Source organism: Leopardus geoffroyi, chromosome B4 (assembly GCF_018350155.1).
Source record: "Leopardus geoffroyi isolate Oge1 chromosome B4, O.geoffroyi_Oge1_pat1.0, whole genome shotgun sequence".
NCBI lineage: Eukaryota > Metazoa > Chordata > Mammalia > Carnivora > Felidae > Leopardus > Leopardus geoffroyi.
In genome coordinates, this window is record NC_059341.1 from 137,393,973 (window position 1) to 137,417,223 (window position 23,251).

Consider the following 23,251-nt stretch of genomic DNA (forward strand, 5'->3'; position numbering starts at 1 on the left):
CCTAGGACCAGGGGAGGGGTTCAGAGAGCGCCTATCGGCCAGCGCGGCCCACCCCACCGCTGCCTCTTAGGAGTGGGGACAGTTCACAGGGGGTTCCCCCAGCCCCGGGCCTGGTTCCGGGCAGAAGTTCGACGAGCGAAACGCGGTTCTTTGCCGCACGTCGGCCGCGCTCCCCACCGGAGCCTGGGCACCGGCACCGGAGCCCTCGGGCGCGGGGCTCGAGCGTGTAGGACAAAAGGTCGCCGCGAGCCCCGGGGGTGCGGCCCGCGCGGCCCTCGGGAGCCGAGCCCCTTCACTTCTCGGAGGGGGGAGTACGGGCGCGCGGCGCGGGATCGGCCGAGGGCTCAAGGCGGCGACCGCAGAGCCGGGACGGCCGTGGCCTCTGCGGCAGCGCGTCGGCCCCGGGGGCGGGGGGATGGGGGCGGGGACCGAGGGGGGCGGGGGCGGGCGGCGGGGGCCGCGCCCTCCGGCCCCTCCCCGGGCGAGCGGGCGGCGGCGGCGGCGACCCGGGCGGTTCCCACTCGCGCTGCGCCCGCTGGCGGCCCCCGCGCGGCCCATGTCCTCCGCGCCGCTGCGCTCGCCCCCCCTGCGGCCCCCAGGATGAAGAAGGACGAGTCGTTCCTGGGCAAGCTCGGCGGCACGCTGGCGAGGAAGAAAAAGGCCAGGGAGGGTGAGTGCGCCGGCCGCGCAGGCGTCCCCGCGCGCCCCGCCCGGGTGGCTCCCCCCCCTCCCCTCCCCCCCACCGCCGGGTCCCCGCGTCCCCGCCCCGCCGGGCCCCGCGCACGCGTCTCCGGGCTCTGCCGGGGTCCACGCGTCCCCCGCAGGGGGTGGCTCCCCGGCCCGCGCGCTCCGGTCGCCTGACCCCGCCGGCCCGCGCGGCGCGCCGCCGTGACCTTCGGCAGAGGCCTTGACCCTCGTTCCTGCTTCCTCCCGGGCCCTTTAAACGCCAGCTGGGGGCACTTGGGCGAGCCGGGCCGCCCCCTCCCGCGGCGGGTCGCGGATGGGCGCTCGAGCGGAAGGCGGACGTGGAGCGGGAGGCGCGTTGCCCTGCGGCGCGCACGCCGGCTCGAGTCGCCCTCCACCCGGACCGCCTGCGGGCCGACCGCACGTTAGCCGTGCGCGGTCACCCTCCCTTCGCCGGGCATTTGCTGGCTCGGCCCGGGCCGGGGCGGGGGGGGGGGCCGGTGGGGGTTCGGTGCGGGAGCCGCTGCGGGGGACGCCGCCCCCGCCCTGGAGCGGGGAGGAAGGAAGGGGGCCAGAGTGTGCAGAGGCCCCGGGCCGGGGGTGGGGGCGGGGGCGGGGGCTGCGACCTAGGGCTTCGGAGCTCCCCTCCCCCTTCTGTGTGCTTCGGCAGATAATCCTAAAAAAACCACCTGCTTTCCCTTACATTTTAAAAGTTTTTGAAAAGAGTTGCCGGGGACTTCACTTCTGCCGGCCTGTGTGTGCTTCAAATGCACTGCTGTTCCCAGGGCCTGTCCGAGGACTTGCATTCCTGAATTTTCCCTTTGTCTGGCGAGGAGATTCCTCCTCTGGGACAGATTCCGGATGGGCCTGGGTGAGCTGCGCTTACAGGGAAGGGAAGAGGCAGCTGTGATAAGGCAGGTGGGGGAGGCTGGCCTCAGGCAGGTCCTGGAGGAAAAAGGACCTGAGAGTTAGGGGTGTGTCGACTGATCTCCTGAAGCCACCTGGGGCAGACTTATCCCCTAAAAAGTCTTTTGTTTTTCCAGGTTGATTGTACCCCCTGGGACACATGTACCCCAAGGATGCGTACCCACGGGGACACTAACTCCGTTAATTTCCTCGTGGGACGTGTGTATTCCCAGGGATGCCTGTGTGACACTTTTCCCTCTAGGGGATACGTTCCCTTCAGGGATTTTGGTGGAGGTGGGGGGTGCACCCTGGCATCTCCCATCAGGGAAGCTTTTACCGAATTAGATTATTCAGTTCCCGTGTCGGGGGAGGACCTTGTCACCTTTTAGTGGCTTCCCCATAGTCCTGAACAAATTGGCCACTCCTCTCTCGAGCCTTACGAGTCATACCTCCCAAGTGAGATGATATACGTGAGAGTCACCCCTCTGTGTCATTCAGTCTGCCTTGGTGATGTGTGTCCGCACCCACAGTCACGTTGCCCTCAACAAAAGTCATTTCAGGGCCTCAATTGCAGACATAAGTGACATTTCCTCTCCCAATTTGTTCAGCCTCAGAAGAGACAGCCAAGGTTCTTTTTTTTTTTTTTTTAATTTTTTTAAGCTTATTTATTTATTTTTTGAGAGAGAGTGAGCAGGAGAGGGGCAGAGAGAGAGAGAGAGAGAGAGAGAGAATCCCAAGCAGGCTCCGCACTGTCAGCACAGAGCCCGATGCGGGGCTTGAACTCACAAACTGTGAGATCACGACCTGAGCCAATATCAAGAGTTGGACGCTTAACAGATTGAGCCACCCAGGCGTCCCCAGCCAAGGTTCTTGCTTTCGTGGAACAGGGAGTCCGTTGTGATAAGTAAACAGACTAGTAGCACTAGACTAGCGTGTGATCTGAAGGAGACATGGAAAGTGCAGGCCGACAGAGAAGGGCTCAGAACAGGTCATGTTTGGGTTGAGATCAGAAGGAACCAGGGAAAGACAGCTCCCGCAGAATAGCAAGTAAGTGGAATGTTCTGGACTGCCGCAGCTTTTTAGGGGTGACATCTACGCTCCCGGAATAGGAAGAACACAGGCCTGGAGTGATGGACTGGTCCCGAGTTGCAAAGTGAGATGCTTCTCGTCTTTGCTTTCTCGGAACTAGAGTGCGTCTAGTAAATTGAGGGCCAGTCTGGTCTGATGTGAACGCACCAAGAATCCCAGTGGTCAGAGGCATCCTGTGATGAAGAGGGTGGGCAGGGATGCTTGTGGTTTGCTGTGGTTGCTTTTGCGTACGTTAGGCAGGGAGCTCTGCCTCGGTTCTCAAAGTTGGGGTGCCTGGCATACTGGGGGGGGAGGTTCCCCATACAAACCAAAGGCCCAAAACCCGAATTGAGCTCAGACGTAGGCACTGGGGCGAGAGGCTGGGCCTAGAAGGGCTTAGTGGCTTCCGACTGGTCTTCTGGGAGGTGGACCGCACGGATGCAGAGACTGGATAACGAGGTCCTGAGTAATTGAGGGTTGCCAGGACTCTAGGAGGCCAGTTGCTTGGCCGTGTGCCCTCCCGATCTCCGTGCTGTTCATGCAGTTCTCGAGCTGGGGCGGGACCTGGCCCGGACTTCGGGCCCCTGCGGGATGGCACTCATTTGCCTACCCTGGCACCATCAGGAAGAGGGTGGGTGCTTAGAGATTGTCAGGCGCTGACAGGTGTACGGTGGGTTTCATTTTCCTTTTTGTTACAAAGTCAGCGGTGATTTCAGGAGCGTGGGGGGTGGCGCAGCCCCCGTGGGGGCGGGGGTGAAGATTCTGGAGGTTAGAGATGTGGGGAGCCTGCAGGCACTGCCCACTCCCCACCAGATTGGCAGAGGTTGTAGTTGTGACAAGGCACAGAGAGACACGTTGGGGTAAACGTCCTGTCTTCTGCCAGACGAGATCATTTTAGGAAATGCGTTGTTCTGGGGTTCGGAGGAGCCGGTGCAGGAAGTGCCCATGGATGAATTAACGGCGTGATTCAGGCTGATGTTCTCCGGGAGGGAACCACATCGTGTCACGTGGTGGCCCGGTTTAGAAAACAGAACTGTGACTAACTGTGGACATCGGAAAGTGTGGGAAGGAACCCTTGAAAAACCCCAAAGCTCCCCGTAGAAGGCCCGGAGACTTTCGGGAGCAACTTATTAGAAGCTGCTTTGGGAGCGCCTGGGTGGCGCAGTCGGTTAAGCGTCCGACTTCGGCTCAGGTCACGATCTCGCGGTCCGTGAGTTCGAGCCCCGCGTCGGGCTCTGGGCTGATGGCTCAGGGCCTGGAGCCTGTTTCCGATTCTGTGTGTCTCTCTCTCTCTGCCCCTCCCCCGTTCATGCTCTGTCTCTCTCTGTCCCAAAAATAAATAAACGTTGAAAAAAAAAAAAAAGCTGCTTTGGTTTTACTGGAGCTGGGCAGAGCACGTGCAGGGGAAAGACTGCCCACGCCAGGTCCCCCTGGTGACCACGGATGAAAGACCCTAGAGGTCCAGTGGGCCACGAGGTGGGGCCAGGGACATTCCAGGGACCGCAGCTGCCTTGTTAAGTCTTTAGAGGTGAGCAGCCAGCTCTGGGGCCAGGATGGCCCTGGATGGAAGGGGCCGAATGGAAGGCCCAGACACCTGTCCCTCCTTTCTGAGGAAAGAAAGCATTTAGGAAGTTCTTATTGTCTTTTTTTTTTTTTTTTTTTTTGTAAATGTACTTTCTTTCTTTTTTTTTTTTTTAAACATTTTAATTTAATTTTGAGAGACAGAGAGAGACAGAGCATGAGCAGGGGAGGAACAGAGAGAGAAGGAGACACAGAATCTGAAACAGGCTCCAGGCTCCGAGCTGTCAGCACAGAGCCCGACGCGGGGCTCGGACCCACGGACCGTGAGATCATGACCTGAGCCGAAGTCGGACGCTTAACCGACTGAGCTACCCAGGCGCCCCCTGTAAATGTACTTCCTTAGAGCAGCCAGGTTCTCGTTCCCTGATGACTTCTATGCGGAATGTGCCGGTTGGTGACGTGTCTGTTCAGATCTTGGGCTCTTTTTTAATCGAGTTGTTTGATTTCTTACTGTCGGATGCTAAGAGCTCCTTGTGTGTTTCAGATGCACTGGAGCCTTTTGTAGATATTTTCTCCTAGTGTGGGGCTCGTCTTCTGCTTCTCTTCCTGCTGGCATTTGATGCAGAAACATCGGTCAATGAGCAAGTTACTGATGGAGACCTCCCGCAGGATCTAAATCTAAAGGGACCATGAGGTGGCTGTGACCTTGAACTGAAGGTTGAAAGTATTAAGCTTCTTAAGTAACTTCCAGGAGAAAATCTCTACACCACCCATCTTACATTTTTTTTTTTTTAATGTTTATTTTTGAGACAGAGAGAGACAGAGCATGAGCTGGGGAGGGCCAGAGAGAGAGGGAGACACAGCATCCGAGGCAGGCTCCAGGCTCTGAGCTGTCGGCACCTGGTTCGAACCCACGAACCTTGAGATCATGACCTGAGCTGAAGTTGGATGCTTAACCAACTGAGCCACCCAGGCGCCCCTCTACACCACCCATCTTAAGCCCTGTCTTTTACGGAGTGATCAGCCGTGTTGATTCTGCGTAGACCCCAGCACAACCCGCTCACACATTGCTCTATAATAAGAACACCGGGATAAAGATGCTATGTAATTTAGCCCTGCGAGGTAGGAATTTTTAACTCACTGCAAGTTCTACGCGGGGCAGGGATTTCCCCCTCGTTTTATAGCTGAGAAAACACAACCTCGCCCAGTAGCCACTTCACCATGGGTTTAGTGGTTCTGGGGGTGCCTCTGCCCCCAGGGGACGCTGGCATTGTCTGGGGACATGTTGGGTGGTCACGACTGGGGCTGGGGTGCTACTGGCATCCAGGGGATGCGGGCCAGGAATGCTGTGCACATCCTACAACACACAGGACAGACAGCTTGTGCTGTAACAGCACATAGCAGTGAATTATTGGCCCCAGATGTCCGGTCAGAGTGCCAACGTGGACGACCCGGATGTTTGTTTCTGGAGGTGTCTCGAGAACTCCAAGAGAGGGCTGAGTAGTCCCAGCTGGTGGGGAAGCAACTCCGGGCTCAGCCCCTGGAGTCGAGAACCCCCTGCAGCCCTGCCGTGAACGTGCCTGGCCTGGGGCTCAGCATCTGGGGCTCTCTGCTCAGTTTCCTGAGGGGGAGAATCCGCCTGGCCTACTTGGGCCCAGGCACCAGTCGCAGGCTCCTGGTGAGCGGGGTCCTGTTGGGGGGCAGATTCCCAGAGTGTGCAAGATGGGAGAGCGCTCCTCCCCAGAAGAAACGAACTTTCAGACTTTCCTGAAGGTTCAGAGGACGTGCAGCCAGACCCCCTCCCCCCCCAGAAGGGGGAGGGGGACATCCTCCCCTTCCAGGACAGCAGAGGGAGGAGGTGGCCCTGACTTCTAGGCCCTAAGGGCACAGGTGGAGGAGTCTTGACGGGCGCTTACCTGGCAGGCTGGGAGCTGGTGATGGGGCAGTGACGGCCACAGGCCTGTCCTCGGGAGCTGGCGATCGAGACCTTTGGGGGACACACAACCCGTTCCGGCTGGAGGAAATGGTCCCCCTGATGGCATGCAAAGGAAGGCTGGGAATTAGCCAGGAGGGGGTGGGTGTGTGGGGCTTCCCGCCAGGGGCCCTGGAGGAGACCCTGGCTCGTCCCCGGCTTTTGGGGAAATGTAGGCAGTTCACGGTGGCTGGGCTGTGGTGTGGCATGGGGGTCGCGGTCAGCCGCGATCCGTGTTACTTTAGAAGGTCTAGTGGGTGCCGGGGGTGGGAACGGCCACCGTGCACACGGGCACAGGTGGACTTCCCCCAGGCGGTGCGGTGGGTGGGGAAGAATCTGGATTCCCAGACAGTGAGGACAGAGCAGCTGCAGAAGTCGTGGCCCAGAGGCCGCTCTAAGAATGAAGACGTTTTGGGTGAAAACATCAGATGAGGCCGCGTTCTCTGCCTCGTCCCCAGCTCCCAGTGCTTGCAGGGCTGACACACCCGGGTCGCCACTGGAGTGGTAGTTTGCAGCCCATTCAAGACATTTTGCAAACTTTGAAGTGATTTCTACATGCTGTTTTATAGCAGAGCTCAACAGCCCATTGATTGACTTTTATGTTTTTATTTTTATCTTATTTTTTTATTATTCTTTTTTAATTTTTTTTTTAACGTTTATTTATTTTTGAGACAGAGAGAGACAGAGCATGAACGGGGGAGGGGCAGAGAGAGGGGGAGACACAGAATCGGAAGCAGGCTCCAGGATCCGAGCCGTCAGCCCAGAGCCCGACGCGGGGCTCGAACTCACGGATCGCGAGATCGTGACCTGAGCTGAAGTCGGACGCCCAACCGACTGGGCCACCCAGGCGCCCCTATTTTTATCTTTTAAAGTTCATTTATTTTGAGAGAGGAGAGAGAGAGAATCCCAAGCAGGCTCCGCACTGTCAGCACACAGCCCTACGTTCGGCTCAAATTCACGAACCGTGACCTCATGACCTGAGCTGAAATCAGGAGTCAGATGCTTAACTGACTGAGCCACTGGGCGTCCCTGATTTACCTTCAAAAATAAAAATGGAATGGTGTCAACATAGAGGGAAAGAATTTGTAATGAGCTTCGTGTCTTTGGCCCGGGAGATAGGACTCTTAGAATTCTTTGCGTTTCCAGGCATGCACGTGATCACTTTGCCGATCTGCAGGACCCTTTGAACATGAACTGCAGATCATGTTTTAGGTCAGTGGGACTCCTAACCTGTGAGAAGGGAATGGGACCATGGAGGCATGTAAGTAGGTGAGGACCGGGCCAGGCACATGGTGGGTTCTAGAATAGTCTACGGTATGAGGAGCCAGTGTCGGGCCCACGAGGTTCTCTGAAGAACTCCGCACCCTTTTCTCCAGACGCAAATGCCTCTTCTTTGAGCCACTTCTGTTCATGGGCGGTGCGGAGGGGCAGCTCCGGTCGGAGAGGAAATGCACTGTCTGTTCATCTGTGACTCTGTTCAGCTCTTGGATTGCGACACATTCCTTAGGGAGGTGGGGGTAGAAATCACTGGAAACCGCTGTGCTGTTTTTCCTCTCTCTGGCCCAGAGGAAGTGGCTTTCAGGGAGCTTTTGGTGTGGCTTTGTAGTTTCCTTTGATTATTATCCTGATGGCGATCTTCAAGCCCAGCATTTCTCCTTGTTTGTTTCCCCAGGTCATGGGGGTGGGGAGCGGGCCAGGGGAGGGGTTGTTTTTACAAGAGAAACACACGTAGGCATGTCAACTTGTACCAAACTGGGCTCTTTTTCTTGGTGGCCCACTAACATCTCTTGGAAACCCTTGCTTCGGTGAGAAAGGGAAACTGCCTCGGAGCCCAGAGCGGTGACTTTCATGCTCCTTACCTTTCTGTGCAGAGACGGCCTCTTTAGGAACAGCTAACTCTGGGTGGTTCTCTTAGCATCCTGGTCCTACCTCCCGGGCCCCAGAAGCATCAGTCGCCTTGGCAACCCCACACTCATCAGAGGAGCTCTGCTCTGAACGCCTGTCTTAACTCCCCAGAATTAATATTTATCACACATCCTGAACTTGCTTTTTCATCGTGCTCCCTGTCCGGTCGTCAGAATAATGAAGGGATGTTTATAAGACATGAGTGGGTACGTGCTTGCTGGGAGTGGTTTTTAAGTGCTCCGTGTGATCGATCCCCGCCCCCCCACCCCCGCTGTGGTTGGCAAAGGCCAGGTAGGTACCTTTACCCAGCCGTCTCTTGGTTTCCAAATAGCCGGTTCCGTCACATAAAAGATGTACCCTGAGGAAGCAGGTTTCCTCTCTGGCATCAGCTCTTGCTTTATGTAGGTTTCAGATGCAAAACTGCTTTACTTCCTAGGGAGTCTGTTTGCTGTTTATTATGTTAACGCAGGGGCTGAAACAACAGATTAGGAGGCTTAGGAGTGCGCTGTAAATATGTTGGCTTGGTGGCGTGAATCTGCTTGTCTGTACTAATTGCTGTTGGGGTAAAGAGCATTGTATGGAATGCGCTCAAGTCGAGAATTTTTGGCGGCTCTCGCGTCCTAGCGACCCCGCTTTCTGGTTGTCACTGAGAACAGAGTGAGCAGGTCTGGGAGGCGCGGGATCTGCTCCGCCAAGCTGGTGGGGGGATCCTTTACTTTTCTCCCGACTCGGAGTGTGGGGCCGTGGGAACCCCCTCGAGGCTCCGTGTTCCAGCTCCGGAGGGGGAGTGCAGGGGAGATAGCACTCCGCAGTTCCCAGCTGGCTCGTCTCGGCTGTTCCTCAGGAGCGCGGTGTGTGTTCCAGGGGAGGCCGAGGGCGGTGGAGGAGCCAGGTCTGGGCTTTGCACCCTTGCCGCGTGCGTCTGCTGCTTCACCCCTGAGCCTCTGTCCTGACCACGCGGGCCACGCGGAGCCCGGTGGCACTGGCCCTTGGGCCATGTGTGTGAGGATAACAGGCTGGCGGAGGTGAAGTCTTATGAGCGCCTGGGGGCGTGCCCAGGCCGTGGTCCTTGAGGACGATGTTGGCAAGTGAGGGCACTGACACGGACACCAGAGCCGCTTAGGGGCCGGGCAGGGGCGGCGTGACGGCTGCCTCTTGAGGGTGGACGCCGCTGCTTTTCTAACGACTGCTTGCTCCTGGGTTAAGGAGGGTTCTGAGGCGGCGTCTGGGCTCAGGGGGAAAGCGTGCAGGGATTGAGCAGTCAAGCCTGCCCTGTACTCGGGAGGCTCACTTCCTTAGTGACGTCATCCCCCAGACAGAAGCCCCTTCCCTCTTCTCCTCCGGGTCCCGTGTCGTTTCAACAGCTCTGGCTTCTCCTTTCTCACTGCGTTTGTTCCGTGGAGCCACTAGTTAGCTCTTGGTAACAAAGGCTTGTGAATCCTTTAAAAAATACGCGTTTGAAGGGTGCTGGTACTCGACCTTGTCTCCTGGCCCGCCGTGACCAGGAAGTGCAGTGCACGCGCCCTTGAAGGGTATGACTGCGGCGAAGTGGCAACTTCCTCGCTTTACTGAGCAGCTGGTGAAGGGAGGTCAGCCGGGACCCTGGGAAGGGCGGTCAGCTCAGGTGCGTGTCGTCCGCCTGGGTCTCCGATGGGGCTTCCTTGCCAGCTTAGAGAACTGAACAGTAGGCAAACTCTACATGGTTTTATGCTTTCGTGTTCATAGTCGAAAGTAAACGGGTTCGAGCTTAGGCATTTTGAAAGGACTGCTCTTGGTTGGGGGTCTTCGAGCCTTTGCATATTAGCCAGAATCCGGCACGAATGTGGGTTGCCCCAAGTAAGGCTGTCTTAATCTGCCTGTTTTTTTTTTTTTTAATTTAAACCTGTTTTTAAATTTTTTAAAAAATTTTTTGAGAGAGAGAGAGAGAGAGAAGAAGCGGGGGGGGGGGGGCGGGCAGAGGCAGAATCCCAAGCAGGCTCCACGCTGTCCGCGCAGAGCCCGACGCGGGGCTCAAACCCACGAACCGTGAGATCGTGACCTGAGCCGAAGTCAAGAGTTGGACACGTAACCGCCCGAGCCACCCAGGCACTCCACGCCTGTTGTTCTAAAAACTTACACGCTTTTGTACTTTCATTCGAAAAACCGTAGTTCCAAAGGATCTGGGCTTTGCTCTAATAGTAAGTTATTAGGGAGGGAACAGACGTTGCCTGACTCCTGGGGCTCGCTCAGAGCTTGCTTGAACCCAGCAGTCCAGGAAGCAGCTGCCGGTTCCATGGAACCGTGGCTGCTCTCAGTGTTTGCTCCCCTCTCCCCCCCACCCCCCCTCCCCCCACCACGGAGCCTGCCAGAACCGTGCAGGTGCTGCTTTGTGGACAGAGCACCCTCGCAGCAGGCTGGGGAGAGGGGGACGCCGTGCTGGTGCAGGTGGAATTTAAGGGAGCTCCTTCCCAAAGCCTCATTTGAAGCGTCTTTATCCCTCTCTTTTTTTTTTTTCTTATTTTGAAAATGAATACTGCCTTTCAAAGTAAGACCTGAACGCATCCATACCTGATATACACAAGCTCGATAGAAGATCATCAGGGAAGACGTGAGGGAAAACGATTAAAAGAAGAACTAAACAGGAAGAAAAGCCGGAGTGGGGTCTCCTGCAGCCGCAGCCGCAGCCACGGCCACGGCCACGGCTAAGCCTTGTTGGGCTCTTGTAACGTTCCAGGCATCACCCCGACTGTGGCTCACACAAAGCAGGGAAGTGGGTGCTATGTGCTTATTCTCATTTTGCAGATGAGCGGACGGGGGGCTGGGGGAAGCGAGGTCCCTTGCAGAGGTCATGCCCCCAGCCGGGGAGATTAAAACCCCAGCAGCCTGGCTTATAAGTGGGCCAGCCTTGCAACCTGGAGAAGTGATTCAAATGTGAATAATTTTCCCAGCTGGCTCACAGTAAAGCCGCTTTCTTCTCTGGCATTTGAGATGCACTCAGCCACGGTGGCAGGAAGGTGCTCCGGAGGAGACAAATGACATCCATTCTGTGCCGAATGGACTCACTGGCATTTACAGAAAGAAGACAGACCCCCGGCGGCTACAGTCCAGAGCCTTGCTGACTCTGTGTTTTCTGCCCTGCAATCGGCCAGCCCCCGCCCCGCCCTCCCCCTGCTCCCCCCCCGCATTCTTCCCTGGCTGGGGGCCCCTTACAAACGCTGTCCCTCTGCCCCTTCGTGTCACTGGTGCCTCCAGCAGGTTGGGCCCCTCTCTGCCCCCTTGAATGTTCCTGCCAGAGTTGCTGGCCCAGCGCCCACCTCCCTCCCCCCCTGGCCTGAATCCTAGGCCTCCTGTGTCCTCTCGGAAGATAATGATAAGAAATGACCTTCTGTCACTCACCCTGTGGTCTTTGTGTATTTGCCCAGTAAGCAGGAAGCAATCAATCCATGTGGCGGTTTAGGGCCACGCATCTTGGAGCCCAGCTTCCAGGGTTTGAACCAAATCCCGCGGCACTCTGGGGCCTCGACCTGGGGAAGGGTACTTCCCAGCCCTGAGCCTCGGGTTCCTCTTCTGCAGAGAGTACTTACCTCTAGGGTTGTTGGGGAATTAAGTGGGTTATTAAATGATGTAATTTGAACTGGGCCCAGTCAAGCCACAGAGTGGGAGAAAATACTCCTAGGTTCTGGTGCCGGTTCCCCTCCCATCACCCACTGTGGTGCCGACAGAAATTCCGATGTGGGGGTTCTTCTCCCCAGCACTGCTGAGCAGTCCTCTGACACCAGCCGGGTGTCCTGTAATTCAGCCCGATTCTGATACTCTCTCCAAGGACAGGGCTCAGCCCCACACGTCTGCCCCAGGCCTCCAGATGCCGGGCACAAGTCTGGGCCCTCACCCGTGCTTCTGACCCGTGGTGACAAATCAGAGGTTCCCATGACCCCTCCTTGGGTGCCCTCGATTTGCTGCCCCGGCTCGCAGAGCTCAGAGAAACGTTCTGCTCGCCAGATCGCTCGCTGGCTTGCATGCAAGGGTCACTCAGAAGTGACCTCCTCACACGGAGGAGATGCACGGGGCGCCGTGGGGGTGGGTGGGTGCCAGTCTCGTGCACTCGCACGCGCTCACCAGCCCGGGAGCTTTCCCAGCCCAGTCCTCTTGGGTTTCTATGGAGGCTTCATTACATAGGCACGATGGATGAAATCATTGGCCATCGGTGACTGAAGTCCCATCTGTAGCCCCAGAGGGCCGTGTCGGGGTGGGGGAGGCTGAAAGGGCCAGCTCTCTAATCTCCTGGTTGGTTCCCCCTGGCAACCAGCCCTTTCCTTGGGTGACTGTCTCTGTCATCACGTAGGAAGTTGCTAGGGTTTTAGAAGCCCTGGGCCAGGGAAGACCTTGCCGGAGGACCAAACAGATCTGTTTCTGTTTGGGAATTAACACAATTCCCCAAGCACCTAGCTGATAAAGGACTGCTGTCCATGATCTGTAAAGAACTCCTACGACTTGATAATAAAGAAAAACCGCAATAAAAGGGTAGATAAAAGGTCTGGACAGACACTCCACCAAAGATGTATGAATGGCCAATGTGCATCTGGAAAAGCATCATTAGACATCCAGGAAATGAACCAGATACAGTCCACACTCACCGGAACAGCTGAAATGGTCAGCCGAGACTTGGTGGGGATGAGGGACAAACTCTTACTTTGTGCCCTGTGGGGGGGGCAGGGGGCGGTAGGATGGTGCACTCACCTAGGAAGTTAGTTGGGTAGTTTCTAAATTAAAAAAAAAAAAATGTTTTTTTTTTTTTTTTTTTTACATTTATTTATTTTTGAGAGACAAAGTCAGACAGGGCGTGAGCGGGGAGGGGCAGAGAGAGAAGGAGACACAGAATGCGAAGCGGGCTCCAGGCTCCGAGCCGTCAGCACAGAGCCCAACGCGGGGCTCGAACCCGCGAACCACAAGATCGTGACCTGAGCCAAAGTCGGACGCTTAACTGACTGAGCCACCCAGGCGCCTCTCGAAAACGTTACTAATACAATATCGGGGGAAGCTGCCTGGGCCAGGCGTGTAGCAAGCCCTCCACGGGTGATAGCTGTCACTGTGACCACTGCCTCCAGACCCTACTTTGCCCATCACATAGAGAAGACGGGTGAAGAGAAGACCAGGGGACCCGCAGCGGCACGTGGGCGGAAATAATAAAACAGAATGACATCATCATGACGTGTTTGGATGGTCGCTTCCGTTTAAGAACACTTAGGAGACAGAATGTCAGCGAAGGGCCGGGAGCTCGTCAGTTGTCGTTTCTGCCTGTCGCCTGATCAGGTGCGGGCTGCAGGCGTTTGCAGCGCCGGGGCGGGAGACGCGGTGCCCCGAGAGCTGTCATCTTCAAACATCCCGCACTGCTGCTGCTTCTGAGAATGTCTGCACTTTGTTAGGGGAAGAGCGTGTTTTAGTTAAGTCTGCCTAGAAAACATATTATTAGTATAATGAGATTTTAATGATTTGAAATTTTGTTGGAGCAGCGCGCGGAATTCCAACCTTATCGTGTGCAGCTGGGCTCTGCTTTTGTTTCGTTTTTTGCTTGGGTCTCCTTGCGAGGACACGTTTCTTTTTTTTTTTTTTAATTTTTTTTTTTCAACGTTTTTATTTATTTTTTTTGGGACAGAGAGAGACAGAGCATGAACGGGGGAGGGGCAGAGAGAGAGGGAGACACAGAATCGGAAACAGGCTCCAGGCTCTGAGCCATCAGCCCAGAGCCTGACGCGGGGCTCGAACTCACGGACCGCGAGATCGTGACCTGGCTGAAGTCGGACGCTTAACCGACTGCGCCACCCAGGCGCCCCACGAGGACACGTTTCTACAGTTATTATTCAGTTTTTCTTTCTTAGAGCCCTGCTGGTAGGCTGATCCTAATTTTCTTGCTTAGAAGATCTCTTGGGGGCGGGGGGGGGGGGAGAAAAAAAATACTCTTTTTGTACACATTTAGCTGGCTTGATCACTTCCACGGTGTGAGTGTTGTCACTGAAGGAGAGGTAGGCTTGTTTGAGATTTACGTGGAGGCTCTGCTGATTGTTCAGAATTGCCACGAGGCGGAAACGGCCCCGGATGCCCTTCAGCAGATGGGTGGATGAACACGATATGGTCTAGCCAGACAAGGGAATACTATTCGGCAGTAAAAGGGAGTGAAGTACCAATGCGTTCCGCAACTTGGGGACGGGATACTCAGCGACGGAAGCCAGACCAAAGGCCACAGGTGGTGTGGGGCCGTAGTTACGAAATGTACGGAACGGGCAAATCCACGGGATGGGGTAGGAGATTCGTGTTTGCGACAGGCTTGGGAGGACGGGGAGTTCCTGGCAGTGTGGGTACAGGGTTTCTTTCTGGGGTGATGAGAACGTTCCGGACCCGACTGTGGTGACGGCCGCAGAAGGGGTGAATATCCTCAAACCCACCGAATCGCGCACTTGACACGGGTGAATTGCACGGAGTGTGAATTCTTTGTCAGCAAAGCAGTTAGGAAAACAGCGCTTGGGCTGAGAGCGGAAGCCTGAGCTTGTCAGTTTCTCTCCCGCCGTAAGCCCGTGTCTTTGCGTTTCCAAGGTGGGCTCTTTAACCTTGGGGTGAGGATGGGCGGTCCGGTCGGCCGTGGCTTGGTGGAGTCTTCCTCCTCATTGTCCTGTCCCCGGTCCCTGCCTGTTTTGGTGGCAGCCGTCCCCCACCGAGGGGCTGCTGCTTGCTCAGATGGTCTCATCCGATCACCGCTGCGATGCGTTGAGGCGGGTCTGATGCTGTCCTCGTTGGGGAAGAGAGAATGGGGACCCCCAGCGTTTGTGTGTGCAGTTTTGCTGACCTTGTGTGCTTCGGGAGGGAGACTTTGATGAGGTTCCTGTGGGGCTGACAAATGGTCAGAAGGTCTGAGCTGGGACAGGTGTCTGTGAAACTTTAATTTGACCTTGCCCCCCCCCCCCCCCCCCCCCCCCCCCCCGGTAAGAAAGGCATTTTACGCAGAAGCACCAGTTGAAACCTACATTTATTCATAGCCACAGACTCCTGTCTTCCTGTCAGTGAAACACATTGGCCTTTTCTATTCGATTCTGTTTCATTTCATTAAAGAAACGTGCTGGTCACACTGAGCTGATTGACGACCCACTGGGTCAAGATGATGGTTTCAGTATGTTGCTCTGAGAGATGTAAGGAGGGAAATGAGTCAGTGGATGTTATGGGGCCCAAGGAATTTAACCTTTATTTATTTTTGAGAGAGAGAGAGAGAGAGAGAGAGAGAGAGAGAGAGAGAGCACGCGCACAACAGCAGGGGAGGGGCAGAGAGAGAGGGAGACACGGGATCCAGAGCAGGCTCCAGGCTCCGAGCTGTCGGCACAGAGCCCGATGCGGGGCTTGAACTCATGAACCGTGAGATCATGACCTGAACCAAAGTCAGACGCTCAACTGACTGAGCCCCTCAGGCACCCCAAGGGGCCCAAGGCATTTGAGGACTATTATTGTTGGGCCTGGTGTCGATGCTCAGGCCTGGCTTCTCAAACTTTCAGTTGTTCCCTGTCATTCGTTATCCTTTGGCCTCCCAGGCAGGTGGTCACTCCTCTATGCCTTTGAGCCCCCCTGAGACCAGGGGCGGGCTGGGGGTGCAGTGGCCCTGCCCTGATGCTGGCCCAGCGCTCACGGTGCTGATGGGCTGGCAAGACCCTGTCTGGGGGCCCCCCTCGCTCTTGCTGTCCACTCTTTATTCCCCACGATCTTGGCCCCCTTGCTCAAAGTCAGTTGACCATCCGTGTGTGGGTTTATTCCTGGGCTGTCCCTGCCATTTCATTGGCCGGTACGTCTGTCCTATGCCAGTCCCACACTGACCTGGTTACTGCGGCGTCGCGGTAAATTTCTTCCCCTCTGTCCTTCGTTTTCGACATTGTCTTGGCGAGCTGCAGTCCCTGAAGATTCCCCATGAATTTGGGGACGGGTTTTCCTATTTCTGTAGAAGTCGCCACGGGGATTTTGTAGGGATTGCATAGAAGCTGAAGATCGCTTGGGGTAGTATCGTCGTCGTAACGACGTTAAGCCTTCTCATCCCCGAACGAGGATGTCTATCCATTTATTTAGGTTTTCTTTAAGCTGCCTTAGCAGGTGTTTTGCGGCTCTCGCCGTACAGGGCTTTTTGCCTCCTTGGTTAGGCTTATCCCCGGGAGGTTTATCCCTTTGGATGCCGCGTACGTGGAAGATTTCCATGCCCGGGATTAACCGAGTGTCTCGGCTTCAGCCCTGGTTCCTGGCCGGCAGGGACCCTCTGAGTGGCCCACGTGCTGGTTCTGGCCCCTCCGTCTTGCTCGTGTCTCACTCTGAACCCAGAGGGGAGGTCGAGGCCCTGCCGATGGGGCTGGGAGGGGGCTGGCTGCAGGGGGGATGAGCTCCTGGCCCCGGAGGTGGCATAAGCCGGCGGCTCCCAGGTAGCCACCTGGCAGGTCTGATAGAGGCCAGGCCCAGGCACAGGGGCCGGTGCATTTGACCGTCATTGAGCTGCATCGCAGCCTGTCTCGGTCACATGTTATCTCCCTATGCAGCCCCCCTTGGACTCACCCGATTAACGGAGGTGCAGAGGGGCGTTCGTTGCTCTGATAGCGTGAGCCGGGGTGTCGTGTTAACCACAGAAGGTGCTGCAGAAGCCTCGGTGACATCACGGGGGTTTGTCCCGGTTCGTTGTGGGCAGTGTGGAGGGTGCGGCGGGGGCTTGGAGGATGAGGTCAGAGTCTGCCGACTGGAGCCTCAGGGCCCTTATCAGTGAGGCTGGGAACGGCAGCCTGATGATCTCTGATGGCTTTGACGATTAAGCGAAGTCACGCACGCGGAGGTTGAGCACAGAGCCCAGCTGCAGGGAGGCCCGGGGCCCCAGTGTCCTGTCTTCCTCCTCAGCTGGGAGCACACCCGCAGCGCTGCATGCTTTTCGCGCCTCCGTCCTCACAGCAGGGCGCTGTTGGGACCCATTTCGCAGATGAGGAACATCAAGGAGGGAGACGAGAGTTTGAACGCTCTGGCCTGGGGCCCGGCGCCTTGGACTTGGGGAGCTGGGAGCCACACCGAGCCTGTGCCCCCGGCCACCGGGCTGTACCCCGCCTTGTTGCCCTGCTTGCATCGCCGTCACCCTCCGCCTCGGTTTCCTCGTCTGTATAATGGGCACGAGGAAGGCCTTCCTAAAAGACTCGTGGGGAGGTTTCCTTCCAGACGATGCCTGGGACCCACGGCGGAAGTGCAGGGACGTATTCAGGGGCCCTCAAAGCCACCCCAGGACACGGGGATAAAGACATTTGCGGGAGTAGAGCCTTGAGACCTGTGTTCCTCCAGCTGCCTTCATTCACTCGCTCACTGGCTTCTTTGTTCCTTCAGAAGGCGTCGCTGGGGTGGGCATTGGGGGTAGAGCCTGGCCCTTGGCCAGCGAAAAGGCATGCCTTTCTGCAGAACAGGCGGGGGCAGATGAGACCCTCCAGGCCTGCCCCGGGGAGGAGGGACCTTAAGGCATGTGGTGGGGGCCAGCCCTGCCCGGGGGCCGGGAGGGCTCCCCTTAGAGGTGGCTTTTGAGCTCATGCTGGAGGGTGAGCGGGTTTAGCACGTGGGGTGTGTACAGCCATAGGGAACAGCCTTCGGGAAGCTGAGGGGGTGAGTCGCATCCCCCGCCATTCCTGTGCTGTGAACCCAGCGCCCCAGCCCCCAGTACCTCCGAGAGCGACCTTATCTAGAGGGAGGGTCTTTGGGGCGGTCCCTGATCCGATGTGCATAGTGTCCTTATAAAAAGGGGGAAATCAGGACATAGGCACAATACCTTGATCCTGGGCATCCAGCCTCCAGAGTGGGGACAGAGTAGGGAGAGCGTAAGGTCCTATGTTTACAGCCCCGGGGCTGTGGCCCTTAGTGACTGCCGCCCCAGGACACAAATAACAGCCTGTGTGGCTGGAATGCAGGGGACAGTGGGCAGGAGTGTGTAAGGTGCGGCGGGGGGCCATGCAGAGGCTGGCTCAGGCCCCTGTCTGGTCGTGACCACCAGTGACACAGGTGACACTGTCCTTTCAGGTGAAGGATCAACGTCAGGGCTGGCCACAGCCACAGGGAGACCTGGCTCCTTTGTCCGCTGCCTCTTTCAAGGTGGTTTATTTAAAACAATTTTTTTTTTTTTTTTTTTTGTTTAATGCTTATTTATTTTTGAGAGAAACGACACGAGCAGGGGAGGGGCAGAGAGAGAGGGAGACACAGAATCCGAAGCAGGCTCCAGGCTCTGAGCTGTCTGCACACAGCTGGACGCGGGGCTCGAACTCACAAACCGTGAGATCACGACCTGAGCCGAAGTCGGATGCTTAACCGACTGAGCCACCCAGGTGCCCCTAAGTGTGCTTATTTTTAAGAGGGGCCCTGGCAGAGGAGACCCACTATCCAGCTGGGCAGGAGGGAGACAGAGCTGTTAATTTGGGGGAGGGGGCATTCAGTCCTGGGGGGGGGTCACAGTTTGGGGCAGAGTGTGGCCCTGGTCAGGGACATCTGTCTCTCATTGGCACTCGGATCCCTTCCTGCCCCAGAGAAGTTGCCAAAAACCCATCAACAATAAACAACAATCCCTCCCCTCCCCCAGGATAAAGACCAGGGCCCCAGGGGGCCTTGCACTTGAATGAGGTGAGCTTAAACAGAATCCTCATCCCTGCTTCCGTGTGGAGAGAAGGTCCCCCCTCGCTCGCGGGGCCGCAGGATTGTTCAGGTGGTCAGTGACAGAGATCCGGCTTGCAGTATTTCGGGCAGGAAGGTTTGTCTTACGTACGCAAGCCTAGAAAGGCAGAGGAGTGGCCTCAAAGAGCCTGACTCAGGGATGGGGGCCCCGCCGTGACCCTGCCCTGCATGTGTGGCTCACGTGCCTACGGCATCGCAGGGGTGGGGGTGGAGGGCCCTGCCTCCCCTCCCCCTCCCCCGGGCCACCAGGTCGGCCCCTGGTGTCCTATCCCGAGGCCTGATCACCCGTGCACTCCCACCCCCTGGTGTCCTATCCCGAGGCCGGGTCACCCATGCACCCTCCTGTGTCGAGCTGTGCTGACATCGGCCCCACCACCGAGATCTTGTGGCCACGTGGCCCTGGGAGCTGGCTGCAGGCCCGGGTCCCTGGCCTCCCGGCTGTGCTCAGGGCTGGGCCACCTTCCCAGAGAAGTGAAATGTAAGCAGAGTCTCCTTGTCAGGAAACGGAGGCCCCGAGAGGGGGTGGGAAGCCGGGTCTCTTGCCGAGCGGCCTTCTCCCCGAAGCCGGCAGGCTTCTGTGTGTCGCTGTCAGAACGGACGACCCCGTCCACGAGCCAGGGCGCTCTTTTCCTCCCCCCTTTGCCCATCGAGCCACCGGACGAGGGCCTTAGCTCCCCTCCTCGGGGTGAGCTGCAGCCCGATGGATCTGGGGGTGGTTCCGCCCCTCTGCGCCGGTGCGCGAACTGGAGTCCAGCGGGAGCAGGGGACTCACGCAGTGCCACTGGCGCTCCGAGCCCCGTTAGGTTTCTCCGAGGCATCGTCCCCACGGCTGCCCAGGCCCCACTGATTGGTTTTGATTTTCCTCTGTGTTGGAGCCATCCGGTTTGAAGCACGACTTCTGAGCGCCTTGCGAGAGCTCTAGGGGCTGCGGTAGCCCAGGAGGTGCCAGCCAGAAATCCAGCTTGAATTGGTACCTCGTTGCTCTGAAAGGCGGGGGCCCCCTGTCTGCCCAGGACGTGGGCTCAGCCACCCGGAACGTGACGCGAGTGCATTTTGGGGCACCGGCCGCGCAGGCCTCGGCCTCTGCGCGTCCCTGGCAGGGGTGGGCTCGCTGCGCCCACCGTGAGCGAGCCCCGCACCTGCTCCGTACTGTGGGCAGGCAGCACCTGGGGTGCCTGTGCGGGGCTCACCCAGGTCCCTCCCTCCACCGCTCAGCACCCCCCCCCCCCCCCCGCCCAGCAGGGTCTGCAAACCTCCGCTTGCAGAGAGACAGATGGGAGGTTCTCTAGCCTTCGTGGCAACTCCTCCACTCTGCCCTTGCAGCCAGAGAAGATCGTAAACGGGTGGGCGTGGCCGGGTTCCAATAAAGCTTTATTTACAAAAAGCAGACCAGAGGCCAGATTTGGCCCCCCAGGGGTTCACTGCCCCCCAGTCTGTGGCATAGACTCCATGCTCTAGATCCGAGGTGTGTATTCTTTCTGTCTTCTTAAACTGTTATTGGAAAAGAAATGCCAATGGCCCAATCCCCCCGGGCACCTTCCGCACCTGTCAAGACTCTATATGCTACAGACTGGTAGGAAGGCACAGGACCTAGGTCACTTTGTCCCCTCTTAGCTCGGTGACCTTGACATGGGCCCAGCCTCGTCCCGTTGTCTGAACAAGGGCTTTGATGGCAACAGCTCTCTTACCAACGCCAGGATTGTTCCAAGAATTAAATGAGTTACGGGGCGCCTAGGTGGCTCAGTCGGGTGAGCGTCCGACTTCGGCTCAGGTCATGATCTCACGGTGCGTGGGTTCGAGCCCCGCGTCGGGCTCTGTGCGGACAGCTCAGAGCCTGGAACCTGCTTCGGGTTCTGTGTCTGTCTCCCTCTCTCTCTGCCCCTCCCCCCTCCCCTGCTCCTGCTCTGTCTCTCTCTCTCTCTGTCCAAAAATGAATACAAGTTAAAAACTCACAAAGAATTAAATGTGTCGACATGTGGGAGAAGGCCCCGTAAGCTGTGACGTGTCACCTGAGTGTGCCCACATTTGTCACCGGGTGCAGAGAAGAGAAAATTGGGCAGAGAACTTGCCGCTGGGAACAGACCGGGGGTTTATTGTTGCCTGTGCCATGCAAACGCCCCTTTTAGGTGCTGGGGTCTGCTTTTTGCCGTCCGCTCTGTGGAACGAAGTGCCCGGTGCCCTGTGGCTCTCTCCCTCTCGGTGCTGCCGGCTCCTGAGCCCTGTCTGTGCTGAGTAACAGCCACGAGAGGAGAAACACAGATCTTCTGTGACACTTTACCCAGGCAGCCATGAAAGTCTTCCTGCCAGTTGGTGGAGAGGGTCTCCTTTGACAGGTGCCGTGTAATCGAAGACAGGTGCTTTGTGGCTGCAGATTCCCTGCTGCAAAACACAGATGTAACCCTGACGAAGTGAGAGGGAGAGCCCGGAAGGGGGGTTACATCACGCGGGCTGCTGTTCGTAGGCGCTGGGTGGGGGGAGGAATTACAAATAAAATTCAGCAGAGACCGTTCCGCTGGCGAGGCTGCGGCCGTCTGCAGCCTGTGACTCCATCCCTGGGCGTCTGGCCCTTAAGGAGGGCCCTTGAGGCCCAGCCTGGACGCGAGCCAGGCGAGGGGCTCTGTGTCTCCGTGGGCTGGTTTCAGACTTGGCCACGGCCGCCAAAGGGAGAGGAGGAGCTGCCCGCACTCCCTCTTGGTGGAAGGCGCACTTTCTCTGGTTGGCGTGCGTTTGGTAAGTGACGCCCACAGCAGGCAGCACTTGGCTTAGGTTCACGTCAGCGCAGCAGACCAAGAGGTCTCCGTGATGGGTTGAATCGTATTAACCGCCCCCCCACCCCCACCCCACAAGAGATGTCCTGACCCCCAGGGCCTGTGAATGTGACCTTATTTGGAAATAGGGTCTTTGCGGATGTGATTTAGATGTAGGTTAGGATGAGGCCCTGGAGTGGGGCGGGTCCCTGATCCGGTCGGGTTGGAGAAGAGCGACGTCACACAGGGGCAGACATAGAGGTGAGGCAGCCACGAGCCGCGGAGCCCTGGGGACTGACCGTCACCACAGACACCAGGGAGAGGCAGGAAGGACCCTCCCCGGAGCCATCAGAGGGGGCACGGCCCTCCACCTTGCTCTCAGTCTTGGGGCCTCCAGAGCCGTGGGTCTGTGTTCAGCGCCCCGGTTTGGGGTCCTTGGTTATAGGTGCCGTCTTAGTCTCCGTCTGACCTCGGACCTGCTGACTGCCTCAGTGGGTCTCCAGCCAGGGTGGCCGTGAGTGAATTTGAAGGTCCCACGTGGACGTCGGGGTAAGGCGCTGACCCAGAAGCGCTCCAGGCCTGGCCGCCCCCCGAGAGGCGGTGTGAACGCCGACCAGGCAGGCGTCCAGGTGGGTCTAGGATCCAGGAGAGGCCGAAGGACGTCAGACTCCCCCTCCTCCCCCCAGTCCCAGATCCCCCGCCCCTTGGAAGTATGGAATACGTGTGTTACGAAAAGCCGGGAATCTTTTCTTGCAGGGGTCCAGAGAGTAAATATTTCAGGCTCTGCGAGCCATATGGTCGCTGTAGAAACCGTCAATGCTGCCGCTGTCGCATGAAAGCAGCTGTAGGCGATACCTAAACGTATAGGTGTGGCTGTGTGCCAATAAAGCCCGTTACAAAAGTAGGTGCCGGGCCAGATTTGGCCCACTGGCTGTCCTTTGCCAATCCCGGGTTTTTTTTTTTATTATTATTATTTTTAACTTTTATTTATTTTTGAGAGATACAGAGACAGAATGCAAGCGGGTTAGGGGCAGAGAGAGAGGGAGACACAGAACCCAAAGCAGGTTCCAGGCTCTGAGCTGTCAGCACAGAGCCCGACGCGGGGCTCAAACTCATGGACTGCGAGATCATGACCCGAGCCGAAGTTGGAGGCTCCACAGACTGAGCCACCCAGGCACCCCAAGAATTTCCTTTCTTTGTGAAGCTGAATCATATTCCGCTGTATGGATGGACCACATTTAGCTTATCCGTCCGTCCATGGACGCTTGGTTAATCATGCCGCTGCGTCGCAACGTATCAGTTAAGCGTCTGACTCTTGATTTCGGCTCAGGTCGTGATCTCGCGGTGCGTGAGCGCGAGCCTCCCATCAGGCTCTGTGCGGACAGCATGCAGCCCACTCCAGATCCGCTGTCCCCGCCTCTCTCTGTCCCCCCCCATCTGTCCCTCCCCTGTTCTCTCTCTCTCAAAATAAAAAAATAAGCTTTTAAAAAAAAAAAAAAGGAAGGAAAACCTGCCATCACATGGATGAACCTTGAGGACATTATGCCAAGTGAACGAGTCGCAAACGGACAGACAGTGTAGAATTCTGCTTCTGCGAGGTCCCTGCGGGAGCCAGATTCCTAGAGACGGAAAGTAGGTGGGGGCACCAGGGGCTGGGGGAGGGGGGGATGGGGAGCTGTTTCATGGGGACCAAGTGAAGGTGAAAACGTGGAGGTGGACGGGGTCCCCTTGTGTCACCACGGGAATGTACTTAATGCATCGGACTGTC

The 23,251-nt window shown here is 57.3% G+C and overlaps 1 protein-coding gene across 1 annotated transcript in view; it reads left to right on the forward strand.

Annotated features, from left to right (window-relative positions):
* The first annotated feature begins 541 nt into the window (after positions 1-541).
* PARVB (parvin beta) overlaps positions 542-23,251 on the forward strand; it is a 103,574-nt gene continuing 80,864 nt past the window's right edge. Inside the window, 2 exon segments of the mRNA XM_045465439.1 lie at positions 542-593; positions 596-670. Of these exon segments, the coding sequence (XP_045321395.1) occupies positions 557-593; positions 596-670 (112 nt within the window). The 5' untranslated portion in view covers positions 542-556.